This window comes from Microcaecilia unicolor, chromosome 4 (assembly GCF_901765095.1).
Source record: "Microcaecilia unicolor chromosome 4, aMicUni1.1, whole genome shotgun sequence".
Lineage (NCBI taxonomy): Eukaryota > Metazoa > Chordata > Amphibia > Gymnophiona > Siphonopidae > Microcaecilia > Microcaecilia unicolor.
In genome coordinates this window covers 42818893-42843173 of record NC_044034.1, presented here as the reverse complement: position 1 = coordinate 42843173, position 24281 = coordinate 42818893, and the positions used below count along the sequence as shown (strand labels likewise).

General features: G+C 41.5%; 1 protein-coding gene across 1 annotated transcript in view; it reads right to left on the bottom strand.

Annotated features, from left to right (window-relative positions):
- Positions 1-24281, bottom strand: part of FAT3 (FAT atypical cadherin 3) — a 739365-nt gene that overhangs the window by 283649 nt on the left and 431435 nt on the right. The window contains 1 exon segment of the mRNA XM_030200168.1: positions 2337-2651. Coding sequence (XP_030056028.1) covers positions 2337-2651 — 315 coding nt within the window.

The window sequence follows — 24281 nt, the reverse complement described above, 5'->3', positions numbered from 1 at the left end:
GCCTGCTCGTTAGAAGTCTGGGGAAAGAAAGGCTGCTTCTTTGAATTTCCTTTTATTTGATTTAATTCTTTTAAAGCAGCTACCTGTTAAAAGTGGCTGCCTCTCCCAAAGACGGTACACCTTTCCAGAGAAAGGGACGGCCCTTCCCTGCTAAGCCAGGGAGATGGGGAGGAAGGGGGGTGGACTCGAGACACCCGAGTTTAACACCCCCGAGGCTGTCAAAGAAAGAAGAGAAAGGAAACCCTGTCAAGCCTCTAAATAAGATTCCAGGCACAGAAGAATTATCACAAATATCTGTAATATCTAAAGAGAAAAGGAGAGAGACTAATGGGCTCACTTCCTACCTGCTGGGAGACTGAGAAAATACTGAGGCTAAGGTCACATGGCCAGGGCTCCTATTGGCTCTCTAGAGTCAGAGTTTTTTCTCAGTCTCCACCTGCTGGTAGGCGAGCACAACCCATCAGTCCAATCCTGGTCCGGTCCGGAGGGACGCTAAGGAAATGCACATTTATCATTCATACACCATACTGGCTCCAAAGGAACTCTGCCTACCAAACCTCTCACACCATCAGACATACACATACATCAAATCTCAATACTTTTCTCATAATCAATTTACATTTATACAGAAATTTATATGTGCACAACCGCCAGTAGAGTCAATGTTGCAAAGTTTACATCAGTATCCAAAGGCAAACAATCAACTTGTTTCCGCTAGAGACAGTTCAACTTGCAATATTTATATTATAGGACATGGTCCCAAATTGCCGACCATAGCCAGTTCGACTCCCCGGTTGGATGCAGTGCCAGGCTTGAAAGAAATTATTAATAAATTGAGTTGGAGTACTTTAGTATTATCTTGATGAATTTTGTACTCTTAGTTTAATTAATTTCCCCTATTGGTAGTAGATTAAATTTTAACTGCCAAACATTAGACCATTCTTCTAACTTTTGCAGATCCTTTTTCATGTTTTGTTTTCCACTCCCTCCAGGGTGTCTACTCTGTTACAAATCTTGGGTATCATTTGCAAAAAAGCAAACCTTATCTTCTATCCCTTTGGCTATGTCGCTCAGAAATATATTGAACAGGATCAGCCCAGCACCAATCCTTGAGGCACTCCACAACTCACCTTTCCTTCCGCCGAGTGAATTCCGTCAATCAATTCCTAATCCAGTTCACCACTTTGGGTCCTAATGCCAGCCTGTCAAGTTTATTTAAGAGACTCCTATGTAGAACCATGCCAAAGGCTTTGCTGAACTCTAAGTAGATTACATCTAGCGCACGTCCTCGATCCAATTCTCTGGTCTAGCCAAAGAATTCAATCAGATTTGTTTGGCACAATTTCAATCAGATTTGTTTGGCACAATTTACCTTTGGTAAAACCATGTTGCCTCAGATCATGTAACCCATGTAGTTTAAGAAAGGGGTGCGAGAGTTTCATTGATCAGATAAAAGGGTGTAGGAACCCCACACTATAAAGGAATAAGGCACCTACTTTTCTTTATTGAATACTAGCATAACTAGGTATATATGCACTTAACATTTAGGTGAGTGCACTTACTCCCACCAAAGAGCTGAAGTAGAGCCTAAATGCTGGAGATAAGCATATAAATTATATTTCTGTAATTTTTGTGCATGTGAGCCCCATCCATGCACCACCTATTCTCCCCTTGCAAATTACATACTATGGGCCCTGTTTACTAAGGTGCACTAGTGTGTTCAGCGTGCGCTAAAATTAGCATGTCCTAGTCACCCATATGTTTTTATGGGCAACTTATAGCCCTGTTTACTAAGGTGTGCTAGCGGTTTTAGCAAGTGCACAAAATTTGCGCACGCTGTGTAGGCGCCCATAGGAATATTGTGGGCACCAACACAGTTAGTGCGCGATAATGTTTAGTATAACCTAAAAAAGCTAACATGCCTCTAGCGCAGCTTAGTAAATAGGGCCCTTAGTGTTTAGTGCGTGCTAATCATTAGCACGCACTAGAAACGCTAGTGCACCCTTAGCACGGCTTAGTAAACAGGGCCCTAAGTAAGTAAAGGAGCCTGAGAAATGGCTACCACATCCAAAAAAGGCAGCAGTTAAGAAGGTACTTGCAGGATAATGCTTAGGTGGAATTTTGGCATTTGCACACATCTGTGTATATATTAGCATGCAAATGACATTATCCTAAACATTTATGCATATGAATCTGAATACATCGCTATTTTATTTATTTTATACCAGATTTCTACACGTCTTACACAGTAACACACTGTGAACTGACGACCTTTTAAAGAATATAAAACTATTTGTGAAACACTACATATGGAGTTGAAGGCAATATATTCTTACCGTTAAGATATCATAACTTCCTGCTGAGAACTGCTTTCTGGAAGACACCATGCCAGTTTTAGGGTCAATAAAAAACTTTCCATCGTCGTTGCCATCTACAATGCTGTAGGAGATCTCCGCGTTTGGGCCTTCATCTCTGTCAAAGGCAAAAGCTCGGTATATTGGTTCACCTCTTTTCTTGCGGTCCCTCTCTGGAAGCTTAATCTGATACACTTTTTCTGGAAACTGAGGTTTGTTATCATTTTCATCCAACACTTGAGCCACCACCCAAACAGTTGACTGCTTGGGATTGAGACCGCCATCTGTGACTGTCACCTAAAAAACAAACATAAAATAATTACATATTTAAAAAAATAATAAATATAAAATTTTTTCCACTGATGTAATTCAAGGCAAGAGATGTGCACTTTATAAAAATCAACCGTGAAGGGTTGGGGAAACCCGTATTATCGAAACAAGATGGGTGGCCATCTTTCGTTTCGATAATACGGTTGGGGATGCCCAAATCTCACATTTAGGTTGTCCTTAGAGATGGTCATCCCCGATTTTCGGCGATAATGGAAACCGAGGACGCCCATCTCAGAAACGACCAAATCCAAGCCATTTGGTCGTGGGAGGAGCCAGCCCCCTGACATGCCAGGACACCAACCAGGTACCCTAGGGGGCACTTCAGTGGACTTCAGAAAAAGCTCCCAGGTGCATAGCTCCCTTACCTTGTGTGCTGAGCCCCCCCAAAAACCCACTCCCCACAACTGTACAACACTACCATAGCCCTTAGGGATGAAGTGGGGCACCTAGATGTGGGTACAGTGGGTTTGTGGTGGGTTTTGGATGGCTCACATTCACCACCACAAGTATAACAGGTAAGGGGGGATGGACCTGGTTCCGCTTGCCTGAAATGCACTGCAGTACCCACTAAAACTACTCCAGGGACCTGCATACTGCTGTCATGGAGCTGGGTATGATATTTGAGGCTGGCACAGATGCTGGAAAAATATTAAATTTTTTTTAGGGTGGGAGGGGGTTAGTGACCACTGGGGGAGTAAGGGGAGGTCATCCCCAATTCCCTCCGGTTGTAATCCAGTCATTTAGGGCACATTTTTGTGTCTTGGTCATAAAAAAAAAAGGGCCAAGTAAAGTCGGCCAAATGTTCGTCAGGGACGCCCTTCTTTTTCCCATTATCGGTCGAGGACGCCCATGTGTTAGGCACGCCCCAGTCCTGCCTTCGCTATGCTTCCGACATAGCGCCCCCGTGAACTTTGGTCGTCCCCACGACGGAAAGCAGTTGAGGACGCCCAAAATCGGCTTTCGATTATGCCGATTTGGGCGACCTTTGGGGAAGGACGCCCATCTCCCGATTTGTGTCAAAAGATTGGCGCCCTTCTCTTTCGAAAATAAGCCTGTTATTATATCTGACATTTAAATATTCATTATTGTGTATGAAAGAGGAGTGGGTGGGACTTGGGTGTGATCGTATGTGAAGATGTTAATGTGGCCAAACAGGTAGAAAAGGTGACAGCGAAAGCAAGAAGGATACTTGGATGCATAGGGAGACAAATGGCCAGAAGGAAAAAGGAGGAAATGATGTCTCTGAATAAAAGTCTCTGCTGAGTCCTCATTTAGAGTACCTTGTACAATTCTGGAGACCACACCTTCAAAAGGTATAAACAGGATGGAGTCGGTCCAGAGGGTAGCTGCTAAAATGAACAGCGATCGTCATCATTAAGATTATGGGGACAGACTTAAAATCTCAGTATGTATACTTTGGAAGAAAGGCGAGAGAGAGAGTAGATATGATAGAGACATTTAAATGCACAGGAAGCAAGTCTCTTTCATTTGAAAAGAAGCTCTAGAATGAGGGGGGCATAGGATGAAGGTGAAAAAGGACAGACTCAGAAGTAATCCGAGGAAATGCTTTTTTTGTGAATTCATGGAATGGCCTCCTGGTGGAGGTGGTGGATATGAAACTGTATCTGAATTCAAGGAAGTACATAGGATCTCTAAATGAGATAGTAGATGGCATGAAAGGGGAGACTGGATAGGATATATGGTCTTTATCTGCCTTTATTTTTCCATGTTTCTATGTAATTTCACAGTTGACTAATTCAAATGTTCCTTATTAATGTGGGGAGGATCATGATGCTGTATGTGAAACTATTCCAAAATCAGAGAGATATATGTGTGTAAGTACAGATTCCCTTTGTATCAAGTCAATACTAATTTTAAAAAGGTCTGTATTGGTTTGTAAAGTCAATTTTTATTTGGATTAGCAGGTCTAAATCTGCTGAGTATGAAGTATTGGAAAAAATGGACTCATTTAATATATAGAATGCAATCCCTAAGGACCCAGACATACAGCTGAAATCCAACATACTTTCTTTCATCATTAAATCAATATAAGTCAAGATTTTTCATCTACTACAATTCAAAAAGGAATAGAAAAACATACCAAGAGCTTTTTTCCTCATAGGAACAATATATCTTGCTTTGAATTATTCCAACTAACTCAGAAGCAACACTATTACAGTATGCGGGCATATACTGTTTATCTGTGTTCTGTTGTATTTGGCATTCCTAATGATTCTACATGGATTTGTGCTTTTCGTCTACTCACTGTTTCAATGCTATATAAATGTACTTCCACTTAGTGGTAAGACCAAATGTAGAAAGAAATTTAAACAACCTAAAACTAAAAATAGCATAGGTATCTACCGAATATTTTTTGTCTTTTCTAAATATATATATGGTAATTAATGGTACCATATTTAATGTTCAATTCTCAGCTCACCATTCCAGCTGAAGCATTAATATCCAGAAACGTACTGCAGTTACAACTCTGTAGCAGTGGTTTTTAACAAACATAAACACCAATATTTATTAGTTCATTTATTGATTAGGATTTATTTACTGCCTTGTTGTACCTGAGCTTTTTAGGTGTAAAGCAAGTATAACCTGGACACAGACATTTACAGCAGTAAAAATATTCAAACAACAGTATACATTATAGCAGTGTTTTTCAATTTCAATGCAAGACGTACAGGACAATGGTGGATCCGGCCCTTATCCTTTATTTTTGCTGGTACTGGCAGGTCATGCTCCTAATGCTGTGCCTAACTTTTTCTCTCTCTTATTTATTTTATTTATTGGGATTTATTAACTGCCTTTATTTAGCAGCATAACAATAGTAAAATGATCAAGTACAAAAATGAATACAATAAATTAGGTAAACTTGAAAAACGCAAATTTAAACCTAATAATAGGATCTGAACAGGATAAAAAAATATACACATTTAACAACTGAAATTGAAATAACAAGAGTTTGTGCAGCGCTGTGTACGCTTTGTAGTGCTATAAAAATGCTAAATAGTAGTAGTAGTAGTAATATAGGGTCCTGTTTACTAAGGAGCGTTAGTGTTTTTAACGTACCTACAATTAGCGCATGTGCTGTGTAGGCACCTATAAGGATATTGTAGGCGCGTACACTGTTAACGCGTGTACATGGTTAAGATCAGGGCGATCAGGGAGGACAAAGCCGTAGCGGAGAAATTAAATGAATTCTTTGCTTCGGTCTTCACCGAGGAGGATTTGGGGGGGACACCGGTGCCGGAAAGAATATTTGAAGCGGGGGAGTCGGAGAAACTAAACGAATTCTCTGTAACCTTGGAGGATGTAATGGGTCAGTTCAGCAAGCTGAAGAGTAGTAAATCACCGGGACCTGATGGTATTCATCCCAGAGTATTAATAGAACTAAAAAATGAACTTGCGGAGCTACTGTTAGAAATATGCAATCTGTCCCTAAAATCGAGTGTAGTACCGGAAGACTGGAGGGTAGCCAATGTTACTCCGATTTTTAAGAAGGGTTCCAGAGGAGATCCGGGAAATTATAGACCGGTGAGTCTGACGTCGGTGCCGGGCAAGATGGTGGAGGCTATTATTAAGAATAAAATTGCAGAGCATCTACAAAACATGGACTGATGAGACAAAGTCAGCACGGATTTAGTGAAGGGAAGTCTTGCCTCACCAATCTAATGCATTTTTTTGAGGGGGTAAGCAAACATGTGGACAATGGGGAGCCGGTTGATATTGTATATCTGGATTTTCAGAAGGCGTTTGACAAAGTGCCGCACGAAAGACTCCTGAAGAAATTGCAGAGTCATGGAATCGGAGGTAGGGTATTATTATGGATTAAGAACTGGTTGAAAGATAGGAAGCAGAGAGTAGGATTGCGTGGACAGTATTCTCAGTGGAGGAGGGTAGTTAGTGGGGTCCCGCAGGGGTCTGTGCTGGGTCCGTTGCTTTTTAATGTATTTATAAATGACCTAGAGATGGGAATAACTAGTGAGGTAATTAAATTCGCCGATGACACAAAATTATTCAGGGTCGTCAAGTCGCAGGAGGAATGTGAACGATTACAGGAGGACCTTGCGAGACTGGGAGATTGGGCGTGCAAGTGGCAGATGAAGTTCAATGTTGACAAGTGCAAAGTGATGCATGTGGGTAAGAGGAACCCGAATTATAGCTACGTCTTGCAAGGTTCCGCGTTAGGAGTTACGGATCAAGAAAGGGATCTGGGTGTCGTCGTCGATGATACGCTGAAACCTTCTGCTCAGTGTGCTGCTGCGGCTAGGAAAGCGAATAGAATGTTGGGTGTTATTAGGAAGGGTATGGAGTCCAGGTGTGCGGATGTTATAATGCCGTTGTATCGCTCCATGGTGCGACCGCACCTGGAGTATTGTGTTCAGTACTGGTCTCCGTATCTCAAAAAAGATATAGTAGAATTGGAAAAGGTACAGCGAAGGGCGACGAAAATGATAGTGGGGATGGGACGACTTTCCTATGAAGAGAGGCTGAGAAGGCTAGGGCTTTTTAGCTTGGAGAAGAGACGGCTGAGGGGAGATATGATAGAAGTGTATAAAATAATGAGTGGAATGGATCGGGTGGATGTGAAGCGACTGTTCACGCTATCCAAAAATACTAGGACTAGAGGGCATGAGTTGAAGCTACAGTGTGGTAAATTTAAAACGAATCGGAGAAAATTTTTCTTCACCCAACGTGTAATTAGACTCTGGAATTCGTTGCCGGAGAACGTGGTACGGGCGGTTAGCTTGACGGAGTTTAAAAAGGGGTTAGATAGATTCCTAAAGGACAAGTCCATAGACCGCTATTAAATGGACTTGGAAAAATTCCGCATTTTTAGGTATAACTTGTCTGGAATGTTTTTACGTTTGGGGAGCGTGCCAGGTGCCCTTGACCTGGATTGGCCACTGTCGGTGACAGGATGCTGGGCTAGATGGACCTTTGGTCTTTCCCAGTATGGCACTACTTATGTACTTATGTACTTATGTACTTATATGTTAAAAACATGTACTGGGAACTGGTACTATACACCTTTTCTTTCTTGAAAATGAATAGCAACGAATAGCCATTAAGGTGCAGGGTAGACGGATTTAAAAACAAGATTCTAGAAGACTTCCCCCCTCTGCTTGTAGCTGAAAAGGAGAATTTCAATGTTTGCTTATGGTCCGGCCTAGTGTTAATGGCTCACAAATAAGTACAAACCACCTTTATCGAATTTTAAAAGCAACGAAACAATTAAACACACGCCACTGCAAGCGAGAATAGAATTCAAAGCATTGACTTTTATTTTTAAGATGTTATATGGATTGAGTCCAGGTTATCTGAATCCAATGATATCGATTTTTCAGCCTTGTCCATGTCTTTGATATTTACAGGAGATTTTGTCAACCTTTCCATCTGCTATGACATGCCGACTGCTTAGTACGAAAAACAAGACTTTGTATGGGAAGGCCCCGGAACTTTGGAACTGTCCACCATCTTATATTAGGGGCATTGTACAATATATACTTTTTAGGAAACACTGAACACATGGCTGTTTAAGAAATACTTATCCTATTAATGATTGTTGTTTTTAAATTATGTATTTGACAACATTGGTTATTGTATTAATTTTATGGTCAATCCTGGATGTAAACCCGTTTAAACTTGAGGGTTTAGTGGGATATAAATGCTGATATTAAATTAAAATATGTCAATGTGATACACACTTCGATGTAACAAATAGGAATAAAGGAATTAAAAATAATAGTAATATGCAGTGCTTTAGAAAATATCACAGGTCAGGATGTGTCAGATTTATGAATACTATCATCAATATTTGTAGAACAAAACAATTCACTTCCTATGGGCTTTGTCAAATTTGGCATTCAGTAATCACTACCATGGCTTCGTAAAAGGAGCCCATAGTTTCTTAAGTGAATCGGATTTTTCATTTCACAAATAAGAAAATACTTCAGCAAACTCAAATAATCACTCACAAATTCATAAACACATCTAACCCAGATAGGAATTCCTGAGAAATTAAAGTTTTTAAGACATTGCCCCCCCCCCCCATCCCCTCCTTTTTATATAAGGAATGGGAGAACAGCCTTAGCCAATCAGTTCCTAAATTACATAAGTACATAAGTAATGCCATACTGGGAAAAGACCAAGGGTCCATCGAGCCCAGCATCCTGTCCACGACAGCGGCCAATCCAGGCCAAGGGCACCTGGCAAGCTTCCCAAACGTACAAACATTCTATACATGTTATTCCTGGAATTTTGGATTTTTCCAAGTCCGTTTAGTAGCGGTTTATGGACTTGTCCTTTAGGAAACCGTCCAACCCCTTTTTAAACTCTGCTAAGCTAACCGCCTTCACCACTTTCTCCGACAACGAATTCCAGAGTTTAATTATATGTTGGGTGAAGAAAAACGTTCTCCAATTTGTTTTAAATTTACTACACTGTAGTTTCAATACAAATGACTATAAACATGGATCCTAGCAATGACACTGCAAACCAAGGCAAGAGTAACATGAAAATATCAAGGCATCATCGTCTCTACAACTGTAAATCAAATTATTAGATTCTGAAGCAGCAAGAGTACTGTCCCAGAAGTCAAATATCTATTCTGAAAATGTAATCTGCACACAATCCTATATTAAATCTCACAGTAGCAAATTTAAATAAACCTTAAAAGACTAGAAGTAATAAGTTTGATGCTTCAGATAGAGCACTATATTAAAAGTGTCAGTTTTTTAATGGGAACCAAGAATATGTTTCACTTCTGGAATCATATTTCTCTTTATCACTGGGAATTACTGCAGTCTCTGTTTTGATTTCTGCTGTGATTTTATTTGCTCCCCCATGCAATTATTTTGAAACCCAGGTCAATGTCTACTCTCTTGCCTACACCATGAATCAGAATCTGTAGACAAAGAAGACGAGTTATGTTTAGTGAAATTTTAGCTATACGTGGTAATAAAATACAATAACATCTACTCGCAGCAGTCAGATACTTAATGGACGCCTCCAGCAATATTTTGTTTCAGGATTTAGGTTACACCTTTTCAGTAGTGGCTCAAGCCCAGTAACATTCACGTAAAGCACAACTTCCCTGCTCCTGGAGGGCTAAGTTTGCATCCAAGGCAAAAGAGGGTTAAGCAACATGCTAATGGTCACAAGGAATGCCAGGAAATCGAGGGCTTTAGTGACCAAATTTTGCACTAGACACTTAAATCATTATTACTGCCTAATGCAACTGGGTATCTTGGGGTGGGGTAATTAATCATAAGCACATAAGCACCGCCATACTGGGAAAAGACCAAGGGTCCATCAAGCCCAGCATCCTGTCTCCGACAGCGGCCAATCCAGGCTTCAAGAACCCGGCAACCCCCCCCCCCCCCAAAAAAAAAAATTAATAATGTTCAATGGACTTTCCTTCAGGAACCTGTCCAAACCCCCTTTAAATTCTGTAAGGCCAGCTGCTGTCACTACATTCTCCGGCAACGAGTTCCAGAGTCTAACTATACGTTGAGTAAAGAAAAACGTTCTCCTGTTTGTTTTAAATCTGCCATTTTCTAGCTTCATCTTGTGTCCCCTGGTTTTGTTGTTGTTTGAAAGTGTAAACAAACGCTTCACATCTGTCCGCTCTACTCCGCTCATTATCTTGTACACTTCTATCATATCACCCCTCAGTCGCCTTTTCTCCAAGCTGAAGAGCCATAACCTTCTCAGCCTTTCCTCTTAGGGAAGTCGTTCCATTTCCTTTATCATTTTTGTCACCCTTCTCTGCACCTTTTCTAATTCCTTTATATCTTTTTCGAGATGCGGCGACCAGAATTGGACACAATACTCAAGGTGCGGTCACACCATGGAGCAATACAATGGCATTATAACATCCTCGTGTTTGTTTTTCATCCCTTTCCTAATAATACTCAACATTCTGTGTGCTTTCTTAGCCACGGCAGCACACTAGGCAGACGTTTTTAACATCTTATCAACGATGACTCCAAGATCCCTTTCTAGGTCTGTAACTCCTAATGCGGAACCTTGCATGACATAGCTGTAATTTGGGTTCCTCTTAACCACATGCATCACTTTGCACTTGTCAACATTGAACTTCATCTGCCACTAGGACGCCCAATCCCCCAGTCTAGCGAGGTCCTCCTGTAATCTTTCACACTCCTCCTGTGACTTGACGACCCTGATTAATTTTGTGTCATCTGCGAATTTAATTACCTCACTAGTTACTCTCATCTCTAGGTCATTTATCAATATGTTAAAAAGGAGCAGTCCCAACACAGACCCCTACGGGACCCCACTAACTACCCTTCTCCACTGAGAATACTGACCATTCAACCCTACTCTTTGCTTCCCATCTTTCAACCAGCTCTTAATCCATAGTAATACCCTACCTCCGATCCCATGACTCTCCAGTTTCCTCAGGAGTCTTTCATGAGGCACTTTGTCAAACGCCTTTTGAAAATCCAGATACACAATATCCACCGGCTCCCCATTGTCCACATGTTTGTTCACCCCCTCAAAAAAATGCAGTAGATTGGTGAGGCAAGTCTACAAAGACCACAAAAGGAAATAAACTGAAATACAGTGGTTCTGATGGGTGTGTGGGGAGGGCGAAGGGCCAGAGCAAGGGTTTCAGATTCCCTTGGCAAACCTTCAGCTGTGCGCTTCCACCTAGGGGTGGCTCAAATCCCTACCATCCCCTTTCCCTTCTAAGTCCTCAGCTTGCCATCTCCCCTTCCCTTCCAGCCCCCCGCCTCAGAGGTCTAGCATTTCTCTTCCCTACCCCCGCCTCATGTCCCATTTTCTCCCCAAACCTTCCCTTTCCCATTCTGGGCCACTGTTAATGCCCTCCTACTTCTTCCTGCACATGCCTAGAGAAAAACAAGAGTTCTGTGTAGGCCCTGTAAGTACGGACTCACATTGAAATGCTACAGTGTCCCACCCCCTCCAACTGGAAATCTGTCTCGTGGGGAGGGGGACGAGGAAAAGGCAGCAGGGCCTGTGTTTACCGAGCACATGCACCTTAAATGTTGGCACCTAAATGCTGACTTAAGCTAGTATTGTATAATGGTATCTGGGTGCCCAGATGCCATTACAGAATATGCACTAAGGGATACATTCTATAAGTAGCGCTTAAAAATCGATGCTGATAATGTGACATGCTTAGCGAGATTCTACAACAAGTATGCTCTCTTTTATAGATTCGCGCTTAGCACTAAAGTGGGCTTAACTGTAGGCAGCTGCAATTAGGCCTGTTATAAGCAGGCCTAAATACTGGCACCTAAGGGGCCCTTTTACATAGGGTTACCATTTGTCCGGATTTCCCCGGACATGTCCTCTTTTTGAGGGCATGTCCGGGACGTCCGGTGGGTTTTGCCCACACGCACGTTTGTCCGGATTTCTGGGCGGGTGTGCGAGCGGCGCCGTGGGTTTTCCCTCCCCTTCCTTACTATCTGTCCTGGTGGTCTAGTGACCTCTTCAGGGCAGGAAAGAGCCCCCCTCTTTCCTGCCCAGAGCACTGCCTTGCCCTTCATCCTTCTCGGTCTCAGCTGTGGATTCAAAATGGCCGCCGAGTGTTGAAGTCTCACGAGGCCGCTTCAACTCTCGGCGGCCATTTTGAATCCCCAGCCGAGACTGAGAAGGATGCAGGGCAAGGGCAGGCAGCTCTCCAGGCAGGAAAGACGGGGCTCTTTCCTGCCCTGAAGAGGTCACTAGACCACCAGGGCAGATGGGAAGGGAAGGGGAGGGGAATATGTGACAAGGGGGAGGGGAGATGACAGGAGGGGAGGTAACGGGGGGGAGGGGAATATGTGACAGGGGGCGGGATGAGGATCCGAAAGGGACGTGGTGTGGGCGGGGCAGGGGGTGTGACGTGTCCTCTTTTTCAGAGGACAAAATATGGTAACCCTACTTTTACAGAGCGGTGGTAAGCCCAATGTGGGCTTACTGCTTGCTCTTCCGGGACTACCGCTGGCCCAATGCGGCTGCCGGCGGTAGTCCTGCCCTTGGGGGGGGGGGGGGAAGAAATCCCCCAGAAATGGCTTGTGCAACAGTAACCCGGCGGTAATCGGGCATCACTGCACACTGCCCTGAGGTGGCGGTAAGGGCTCCCCGCCATATGGCCACACGGGGGATCTTTTACTGGCTGTAGAAAAATGGGCTCTGGCGTGTAGGAAAAATGGCCCCCGTCAGTACAGCAGGGCCCTTTTCCTCCAGCTTAGTAAAAGGACCCTTAAGTTAGACGCACTTAGGCGTAATTCTGTATCAAAGCACATAAAATATGGGAACGCCCCTAAATCATGCCCCAAATTGTTATGAATTATACGAATTAGGAGCAATCCATCATAGAATTGGATATGCACCTAAATCCTAATTATTGCCACTTAGTGCTGATTGTTATATCCCAATTATCAGCGCTGGCTAGCTTGTTGCTCAATTAAGTTGTGCGCACTCTTTACAGAATCACGCTAAGTGTGTCTTTAATCGGCATCAATTTTTCAGGCACAATATATAGAATTTGACCCTAAGTGTGCTGATTTCAGCACCTAACCTTTGGTGCTCTTTATCCTCTGTCCATTTAGGGATCCTTTGTATACATCCCATGTCTTTTTGAAATCTATCATTACTTTTGTCTCTGTGGTGGTTGTATTTAAAATGGTGTGGAATAAACACAGGGGGCCCCTCAATGGCCAGATGATAGAAACCAAGAACTGAGTATTTTTGCTCAAGATAACAGTAACATCACTTTTGTACTTCCAATAAGACCTGGGGTGTACCCTGTATGACAATGACAACCCTCAATAAAAACATAGGGGAGGGGGAATGTTCAAAAAGTAGTTGGAGGAAAGAAAATCATTTATTATGGACTACAGCAAAATCAAAGGTGAGGCGGACAACCTGGGTCGGTTAGCATGTACGATACTTGCACAAGTAAAACCAACAGGTGGCCAATGACAATGACTTTCAATTTCATTGATGGTGCAATTGTCAGTGTTTGGATGAGAAATCAAGTTACCTCAACAAAGATGATGCCTGTTCATTACTCAGCTTGGAGAGAAGTTGATCAATGAACAGACCAAACAAAGACTATAAAATACCCAAACATTTGAACAGGCCAATCACAACTGCATTAATTGCACCTGAGGGAAAAAGGGCAGATTGTGCTGTGTCCCCCCCACAAAAAAACAAACAAACCACAGTGGGCCTCCAAGGATGGGTTGGCATCTAAAGTTTATTAAAGGACCCAAAATATCTTTTTTTTTTTTGGGGGGGGGGGGCTATATAGATTATTTTTTTTCTTCTAATCTCTGAAAACTCTGCTTATACAACAACTGATATTCAGATTTTTGTTTCTATCTGCCATCATAGAGGGTAATGTTACAACAGGTTCCCTAGGTTGGGAGTCCAAGCAGTCATCTAGTTCAAGAATATTTTATAAAATATTCCAACAAAACCTGCATGACTGCAGCTAAAATGCACCCATGTACATGTATATGTGCTTGGGAGCAGGTGCAAATGTATGCAGGTAAAGCACATGCACAGGTACATATTTTAAAAGCCACTCACCCAAACTTTAACTTTGAATGCGCCTATACATAGGTAGAATAAAAGTACACACCTTCTTGTGACCACATTTAACCCATGGGGCAAGTATATAAGAGCTCTTGCTCAGTTAACAATTTTATCCTATTAGATTACTGTAACTCTCTATCTGGGAATTTCAACAAAAATCGATGTGTAGATTACGGTTAATTCAAAATACTGCTGCCAAGTTGAGAAGTCTAAGTATGATCACCTTTCTCCTTTTTTGATAGAGCTTCACTGGTTTGCTGTTGAGGCTCGAATTATGTTTAAGCTCTGTTGTTTAATTTTTACAATTTTACATGGGTTTTCGCCAGACAGCTTTTTAACATTGATTTGTTTGTTGGGTAATGCTAATAGCAGTCGAAATGCTGATCACCTTCTTCTACCCATTTCCTTCTGTGAAAGGAGTGAGAGTTAAATCTGGTCACGATAAATCCTTTAGTTATCTTTCTGTTAAAGTATGGAACTGTCTGTCTTTAATTATCTGACTGTGTTGTAGATATATTAATTGCTGAAATTGTACTTAATTTACAAAGCCTATTTTTGTAATTCTGTAATACTGTATGCTTATATTTTTTTTCATTTTGATACTGTTTTTAGTTGTTTGATTGTTACTTGCCTCGAACCTGCTTCGTCAGGGATATGGTGGGATATATGTACTGAACATAATATAACAAGCATGCAAAACAAGAAAAACTCCTTTATAAGATTAGTTCCTCAACATGCGAATCCTGTTTTTACGCAGAGTCATGCTATGTATACATTTATGCATGCACGGTGTACTTCTTTCTGGGAACAGAGTTTGGTTTATGGTTTATTTAAAATTTACTAAATCCACCTTCGTCAATAAAGCAAATCAAGGCCGAGTACAATAAAATAAAAATATAAAATGTTGGGAAAAGAACGACATACTCAGATAGGACACGTCGACACACACACAAGAATTTCAGTGGACTACAGGAACTAAACTATGTATTATTATTTAAGGAGCCTTCAAATGCCAAATTAGAAAATGAGTTTGTTTTTACGCAGAGTCATGCTATGTATACTTTTTTATGCATGCATGGTGTACTTTCTGGGAACAGAGTTTGGTTTATGGTTTATTTAAAATTTACTAAATCCACCTTTGTCACTAAAGCAAATCAAGGCCGAGTACAATAAAATAAAAATATAAAATGTTGGGAAAAGAACGACATACTCAGATAGGACATGTCGACACACACACAAGAATTTCAATGGACTACAGGAACTAAACTATGTATTATTATTTAAGGAGCCTTCAAATGCCAAATTACAAAATGAGTTTTAAGATCAATCTTAAATTGGCGAAAAAAGGTTTCTGATCTAAGGGAAACTGAAAGTGAATTCCACAAAAAAGTAGCAGTGAAATAGAAGGCACTTTGTTGACTTGACTCCCAATAGGCTTTGGATGGACCTGTTAAGACCATCCTGTGGTCGTTGAGTGAGAGGCCACGTGTAGGTGTATATGGTAAAGTTAACGAGGCCACGTAATCTGGGATACCAGAGTAGAAAGCTATAAATGCTAATGACAAAATTTTAAATTTCACTCCATATTCTATGGGCAGCAAATGAAGTCTAATAAGAAGTTGTGTAGAGTTTGAAGTTTGCATAATGCATGAAAGAGCAGTAATTTTAGAAAGCAAAGTATAAATAAACTTTCCCTTTTAAAAATAGCTGCTTTTAAACAAATATACTGACCACTTCTACTTATACAGCTTGTTCTAAATTCACCTCTTCAGGCCTAACAAAGGATTTGAGTTAATCGAGCATTTATCCTTACTTTTCAAGCTTAGCTCTGTACTGATGAAGCTAACATTATTATAATGAAGTTCTAGGATGACAAAAAAAACCCAAAGCATAGAATTATGTGTGTAGAATAAAACTACAGTAATTATAGTTAATGCTGCTAGGATTCTGGCAGGAATATCTGTCAACCTGAGTTCACATTACTACTTCTCAAGTTCCTATTACCAGTCTCTATGCAACACTCTGCCTTTTGGAAAGGGATTTGTAGAATAGGAGGCCATGACATGAGGCTCAGGGGATTTGGAGGGGGGGGGGGGGGGGGGGAATTCAAGAGTAACATTAGAAAGTGTTTCTTCATGGAAAGGGTAGATGCACAGAACTGCTTCCCTGTAGAGATAGTGGAGAAAAGAATGGCAACAAAATTTAAGACTGCATTGAAAAACTACGTGAAGCCCCGTTTTACATAGAAAATAGAGAGATCAGGATTCAGATGTCCATATCAGGACATGCTCAGTTCTGGTGGGATTTTAGAAAAGGCTTTGCTCATGCAGAGCCTTTTCTAAAATGCCTGCAAGGGTCCTCCTGTATTAGCAGGCATGCACAGCAGACACTGTCATTTTACAGATATGCATGTTGAAAAAATGAATGGCACAGACCTGGCAGCTTCCACATGGAGATGTCAGCATTTACACATGGAAGTGGTGATTTCACAATTTCTTCCTGTAAGACCTGACACTTCCACATATCTAAAATTATGTAATGCGCCTTCAATTTTAATGTGCTTTCATTTCAGAGGTACGGTGCTGCGGGCTTCGCGATCCTTGGTGCAGAAGAGAGAACATAGCTGTCCCAGGAGATGCCTGTGAGAGAAAAGACGGAACAGGCAGCTGCAGCAACCTCCCTGACTGGCGCTGTCTGGGGCAGCTATCATCTCCCTTATGCTCTAAGGACTACTGTTGCAAGGGAGATCATAGTTGCCCTAGGCATTACCTGTGAGGGAGGGCGCTTCTCTCACAGGCACCTCCTGGGCCAGCTAAGCTCTCCCCTTATGCTCCTAGGACAGCCAAACCCACAGCACCATGCCCAGCTACATGCAATATGCACATGTAAATGCGTCAGATCTCCAAATCAAAATCACAGATAAGGTTTCTAAAATAACCTTCAAAGGGACTTGCTACTCCTGGCCGGTTAAGTGCTGAATATCTGCACCTAACTGGCTAAGTGTCGACTTCACCCCCCTCCCCCCCAAATAGCTGGTTTTCAGTTCTGCACTAACTGGTTATTTTCAGTGGCACTAACTGGTTAAGTACATAAGTACTGCCATACTGGGACAGACCAAAGGTCCATTAAGCCTAGCATCCTGTTTCCAACAGTGGCCAATCCAGGTTACAAGTACCTGGCAAGATCCCAAAACAGTATAATACATTTTATGCTGCTTATCCTTGAAATAAGGAGTGAATTTTCCCCAAATCCATTTTAATAACAGCTTATGGAATTGTCTTTAAGGAATCTATCCAAATCTTTTTTTTTAAATCCTGCTAAGCTAACTGCTTTTACTACATTCTCTGGGAATAAATTCCAGAGTTTAATTACACTTTGAGTGAAGAAATATTTTCTCCGATTTGTTTTAAATTTACTACTTTGTAGCTTCATTGCGTGCCCCCTAGTCTTAGTGTTATAAATAGTCTCCAGATAACCTGAGAACTTATACATAAAGAACTTATGGAACCAGATTTTTATTTATTTATTGCATTTGTACCCCACATTTTCCCACCTATTTGCAGGCTCAATGTGGCTTACAAGCACCTGTTATGGCATCGCCATTCCAGGAGATAGATACAATTGGTGTTACAAGATGTGGCTTACAAGCACCTGTTACGGCATCGCCATTCCAGGAGACAGATACAATTGGTGTTACAAGAAGATTCTGGGTGAAGAAAAAAAGGTCTGAGCAAAGTTATAGAAAGATAAATATCGGAATAGGGTGAAGTGGTGAGGTGCTGTGATTAGCTATGGGTTCTCATTGTAGGCCTTGTTGAAGAAATAGGTTTTCAAAGATTTAGGAAAGGTAATTATGTCGTTAATCGTTTTCAAGTCATTTGGTAGTGCATTCCATATTCGCTACTCATGTAACAGAAGCTGGTTGCGTGTGATAGCTTGTATTTTAGTCCTTTGCAATTGGGAAAGTGCAGATTAAGGAATTTGCGGGCTGATCTTTTAGTATTTCTGGGAGGCAGGTCTATGAGGTTTAGCATGTAGCTCGGGGCTTCACCGTGGATGATTTTATGAGCAATCATGCAGATCTTGAACACGATACACTCTTTGAGTGGGAGCCAGTGAAGATTTTTTCGTAGAGGTTTCGCGCTTTCATATTTTGTTTTAGTGAAACAAGTCAATTAATTTATTATTTCAAAATACACCCTTGCAAGGATGGGTATCCCTGAGAGCAAACAGGCACACCCTTCCTTAATGTTTATAGGTTATATACCCTTTCTTTTTGGTTACACTATCTGCCCCTAAGTTTCTCATTGGATATTGTTCACATTTACCACCCCCTAATACATCATTGCTAATTATCATGTGACAGACCTCTGAAAATTTTCCATCGGCCAAGCCTCTATCCACTGTTAGTTCTGCTTGGTTTGCATTTTCTTATCTTCAAACCTTTATGTGAGAGCTTTGCATAGTATAGCACATGGCATGTTCCACCTTCCACCTGAACCCCCTCTTTCTGCTCCCTTTGTCAATAGTTTTACAGCTTCATAGTCTCATGCCTAGATACATTTTTATTTCAGCTATCAGGCCTGTCCTTGAAGCTCTCATGCACCTCTGGGTCTTCAGCAGCTCAGGCTTCTTACCCCCCTTTCTTCTCTCTCTTCCTGTCTCGGCATTTTTATCAATTTGCACACGTCTTTTTAAATTAACAGAGTTTCTTCTGTTAATGATTTTAGAAAGTTATACTATGGTGTTTTCTGATAGAAAGGGCATGTAAAAGTATAGCTATACCTTCATCCCTAAAAAGTTCCTTTCTACCAGGGCATGTTATTTTTGCAATTATGTTAAATAAAAAACCAATATATTTAAACATTTCTCACACTAGTATTTTTGGAAAGAGTAAACAAGCGATTCACGTCTATCCGTTCCACTCCACTCATTATTTTATAGACCTCTATCATATCTCCCCTCAGCCGTTTCTTCTCCAAGCTGAAGAGTCCTAGCTGCTTTAGCCGTTCCTCATAGGCTTTATCATTTTTGTCGCCCTTCTCTGTACCTTTTCTAATTCCACGATATCTTTGAGATGCAGTGACCAGAATAGCACACAATATTCGAGGTGCGGTTGCACCATGGAGCGATACAAAAGCATTATAATGTCCTTGTTTTTGTTTTCCATTCCTTTCCTAATAATACCTAACATTTTATTTGCTTTCTTAGCCACCGCCGCACACTGAGCAGAGGGTTTCAATGTATCATCAACAATGACATCTAGATCCCTTTCCTGGTCGGTGACTCCGAATGTGGAACCTTGCATTACATAGCTATAATTCGGGTTCCTCTTTCCCAGAGCTTCTCCCTATGGAGGAGTATGGAAGCGAAAAGTGGAAATAGAGCACATGGGATAGAAGGGGGTGGAGAGGAGAGGAGAGGGAGAGATGCTGCTCATGGATATGTGTATCTTACTTAATTTGTATTTAGAGTATGGAAGAAAATGATTTTATATTACTTTTACTAATATTTTTACTGCTTATAGAATCTGGCTTTCCTGGGAAGAGGTCAAGGTGACTGTGGCACGGCAAGGGCAGGGCAGGCCGGGGGCTGGGATGGAGGGAATTACTTGAAGCAGGGACGGGGTAGCTTCCCCATGAGGACGGGCGGGGATGGGTTAGCGTCCCCACGGGGACGGGCTAGACTTCTGTCCCCGTGCAACTCTCTATTGTAGACCTCCTTCTGTTTTCTGCACGTGGTTAGAAGAATCCTTCACCTGACAGCTGCCTATTAGCCAGCATAAATTCTGACTGGTATAAATGCGTTTTTTTTCAGGTCTTAAAGAGATAAATTGTAAATGTACTTGTCAAAGATGGGACTTTTAATCCAACAAACTAAAGTACATCGATGCTCTGTTTGACTTTTAGCTGTAATTTAATGTCTTTCTGAGTAAGCTTCCAAAGAGATCTGAAACAAGTGGTTGCATTCTACAGTTCTTTCCACAGGCAGATGAATGCATGCTATAATTTTAAGACCAATTTAACAGAAGAATTTGGAGTAAAAAGCACTTCAAAGAATCACATTGTAAGACAAGTCTAAGTGAGGCTGAATTTATTGAAAGGAAAATGAAAGGCTGTGTAGCAGCAAAGAAAGAAACAATGCACTTGCTGCTCAGATGCGTATTACCCTGTCCTAAGAGAAGCAACAAGGAACTATTTCACTGTTTTACTCCATGAACATCCCCCTTGAATGAGATCATGTAATACCCTCCAACAAATGCAATGCAATCCCATTATCCCATTGATAGATATGAGGAGACAGAATATCTGCCAACCAAGAAATATTAATTAGTGTTAATAAGGCATGACAGTGTATTTGAATTATCAGGTTGAGAATAGAAACACATATACAAAATGCTGTTTTCCAATGAGTGTGTCATCCCTATGGATGAAAACATACTTGTCATCCACTACTAAAAACACTCCTCTTTCTTACGTCCAAGTTCAAGAATCAAAGTTTAAATAGACTATTCTCTTCAAATATCTTCAGGCAGAACTTCAAAGATAGCGTGGCAACAACGGTGTACAGGCAAGTTATTAATAAATTCAGACTATAACCAGATTGGAATGGCTAAACAGAGACTTTTGTTATGGGGAACTTATTTCTACAGGACATAACTTGAAGCTCAAAATATAAAGTCACGGTGCCATATATTTTTTTCTAAATTAAAATTTACCACAAGTGAGTGAATGGAAAGCAGGGCTAACTACTTTTTCTAAACAACCAGTTAACAACCAGTTAACTCAAAGTCCTGGACTTCAAGTGTGCTGACTTTAGTAAAATGGGGGAATACCTGAGGAAGGAGATGATGGGCTGGGAGGAAATACAAGAAGAGGAAGGACAGTGGTCCAGGCTGAAAGAAGCTATAAATAGGGCCACGAACCTTTATGTAAGGAAAGTAAGTAAAGGCAAGAGAAAAAGGAAACCGATATGGTTCTCCAAGCAAGTGGCTGAGAAAATAAAGGCTAAAAAGTTGGCGTTCCAGAAATACACAAAAACGCAAGAAAAGGAACAAGAGGAGGAATACAGGATGAAACTGAAAGAAGCCAAGAGAGAGATACGTCTGGCTAAAGCGCAAGCAGAAGAACAAATGGCTAGAAATGTAAGGAGGGGTGACAAAAATTTCTTCAGGTGTATAAGTGAAAGGAGAATGACTAAAAAGGGAATTGTGAAACTAAAAGATACTGCGAACCGCTATGTGGATAATGATGAAGAAAAAGCAAATTTGCTAAATAGATACTTTTGTTCTGTTTTCACAGAAGAAAATCCTGGAGAAGGACCGCGATGGACTGCAAAAAGTACAAATGAGATTGAAGTGGATAGAGCACCGTTCACGGAAGAGAGTGTGTATGAAACAGCTTGAAAAGCTAAAGGTGGACAAAGCCATGGGACCGGATGGGATCCACCTCAGGATATGCAAACGAACCTTTTCCGGAGGTGCGAAGGCGGTAGAACGAGAGGACATGAAATGAGATTGAAGGGGGGGGCAGACTCAAGAAAAATGTCAGGAAGTATTTTTTCACGGAGAGAGTAGTGGATGCTTGGAATGCCCTCCCGCAGGAGGTGGTGGAAATGAAAACGGTAACAGAATTCAAACATGCGTGGGATAAACATAAAGGAATCCTGTTCAGAAGGAATGGATCCTAAGGAGCTTAGCCGAGATTGGGTGGCAGAGCCGGTGGCGGGAGGCGGGGATAGTGCTGGGCAGACTTACAAGGTCTGTGCCCTGAAAAGGACAGGTACAAATCAAGGTAAGGTATACACAAAAAGTAGCACATATGAGTTTATCTTGTTGGGCAGACTGGATGGACCATGCAGGTCTTTTTCTGCCGTCATTTACTATGTTACTATACAAATGAGTGTCTTCTTAGTTGTCAGACTGATGACCATCACTCATGTTTAACATTTAAATAGTCCTGAGGGCTGGAGGTCAGATGACTGATTTTATTTTTGCTACAAGAGGTAGTATTTCTCTAGGGAAAGCATCAATTCTCTGGTTTGTGAGGGAGTCTATAGGATGCTGCTGCTACTTTCCCTTAAGGATACACCCTCGCAGTGTTACAGCCATCTTAAAATCCTTGTCCCGCCCAAGGGGGAAGTGATACAGGATCAGGGTTGCCAGATTTAAATAATTTTTCCCACCCTAAACCAGTTCTAAACCCGCCCAAAACCGCACACCCCGCCCCCGACATTCACAGCTCCACCCCCTTTGTCACCAGCTCCACCCCTATGCCATTAACCATGCCCCCGCGCCGCAAAAACCGCAGCCGAAGAACAAAACAAAACCCGCCCAACCGAACGCGAAGCTGGCCAAAAAACCGCGACCTGCAGCGGTCGAAAATTTCCCGCAGCGGGTTGCGGAAAGCCGCCCAATTGGGCGGGAAAACCGCCCATCTGGCAACAACCTTGTACAGGAGGGGTGGAGCCAGGAGGGCATGGTCCAGGAAGTATAAAAGCCCCACTACACAAGAACTGTAACCACTACAATGAGGTAGGCCAAGTTTAACTTGGAACCTTGCAATCTGGTATGTTTTGACCCGGCCGGTCGCAGGCCAGCCTCACTGAATTGCTAACAATTGTAATGGTAACTCTGGGGAGTCAAACCAGAGCCCAGCAGTGTATGTTGGCCTGCAGGAGCATAGTTTTGTATGAAAGGCCTGGTTTTGTGTTCACTTTTCTTCCCTGCCTGTGAACTGAACAGGGATTATCCTGGCTCCAGGACCCACTCTTGTTCACATTACCACATGGTTCTTTAAAAAATAATAAATGCTTAATTACATTTTGCTATGTTTATTATTTTAAAAGTAACTACAATCAATCAACCAGCACAAAGACACAAGTCTTTACTCTCTCTTTTCAGCAGGGAAACTATTAAAATTTATGACACTTTGGCAGAAAAAATGTTGAAGTTATTTGAAAAGTTTGGGGTCTAAAGAGAATGTCTGGGAAGATTTAATGTAGAGCTATATTTCTGTCTTGGAAGGAAAGGTCACCCCAATTAGGGAGTAGAGGTTCCTAATTAAAATGAAGCTGTTTCTACACTGAAAACACAAAACTACGGAAAGCACCCCTAGAGGAGGTAACTTGTGTCTTGTCAACTCCCCCAAATTAGAGGGAAATGCAGATATGTTTAAAGATCATCGGCAGGAAATTCCTGGACAAGGCCATACTGTCTATTACAAAGGCCTATTATATTCCCACCACATGAGTGGGGAGAGGAGGAGAATAAGGGGTTCAAAACCTTGGATATTTTGAACCTTAAGCAAATTTTGGAGAAGTCCTAGAACAAAAGATGGTAGAGTTTACTCTAATATGTTTGTGTTTATGTTTATTCCACACTTGATATACTGCCTTTCTGAACCCCCAGTCAAACTGTTTACGTATACTATTTTTGCAAGTACTTTTCTGTCCCTATAATAGGATCTTCTGATTTAAATATTGGCAAGAACTTGACTTATAAGGGTTGGGATGGAGGAGTTCACCACAGGTATGAACTTCTCCTAGGCTCCAAGGTGAGGATGTCCACCCTCCTCCGACATTTGCAGGATTACAAAAAAAAAAAAAAAAGTTTATTGCTATAGCCCAAGAAGTTTCTGCCTTTAGTGCCTACTTCTTCCTCATGTTTCTCTACAAAAAACTGATTTGGTATCAGGGGAATCACTACATCTTTGCGGATCTTCAACATTTGGTTTTGTCTGTGAAGCATGAGGTGTTTTCTGTGCGACAGTACTCTGGTGACAGGTTCTGCAGGGGATAAGAGCAGTATTATTACTGCTAAGTGTGCTGATTCAATTTGATGTTTTGCAGGGTTTCTGCATGTTGAGAATTGATACCTGATGTTTGGTTTCCTTAAATATATTCCTGTTGATGTCCTCTCCTTCTCTTTAGGGCTTGAATAAAAATATGGTGGTTTCAGTTTCACATCTGTTAAGGTTATTTTCCCTATGTTGTCATTTTGCTGTATAGAAT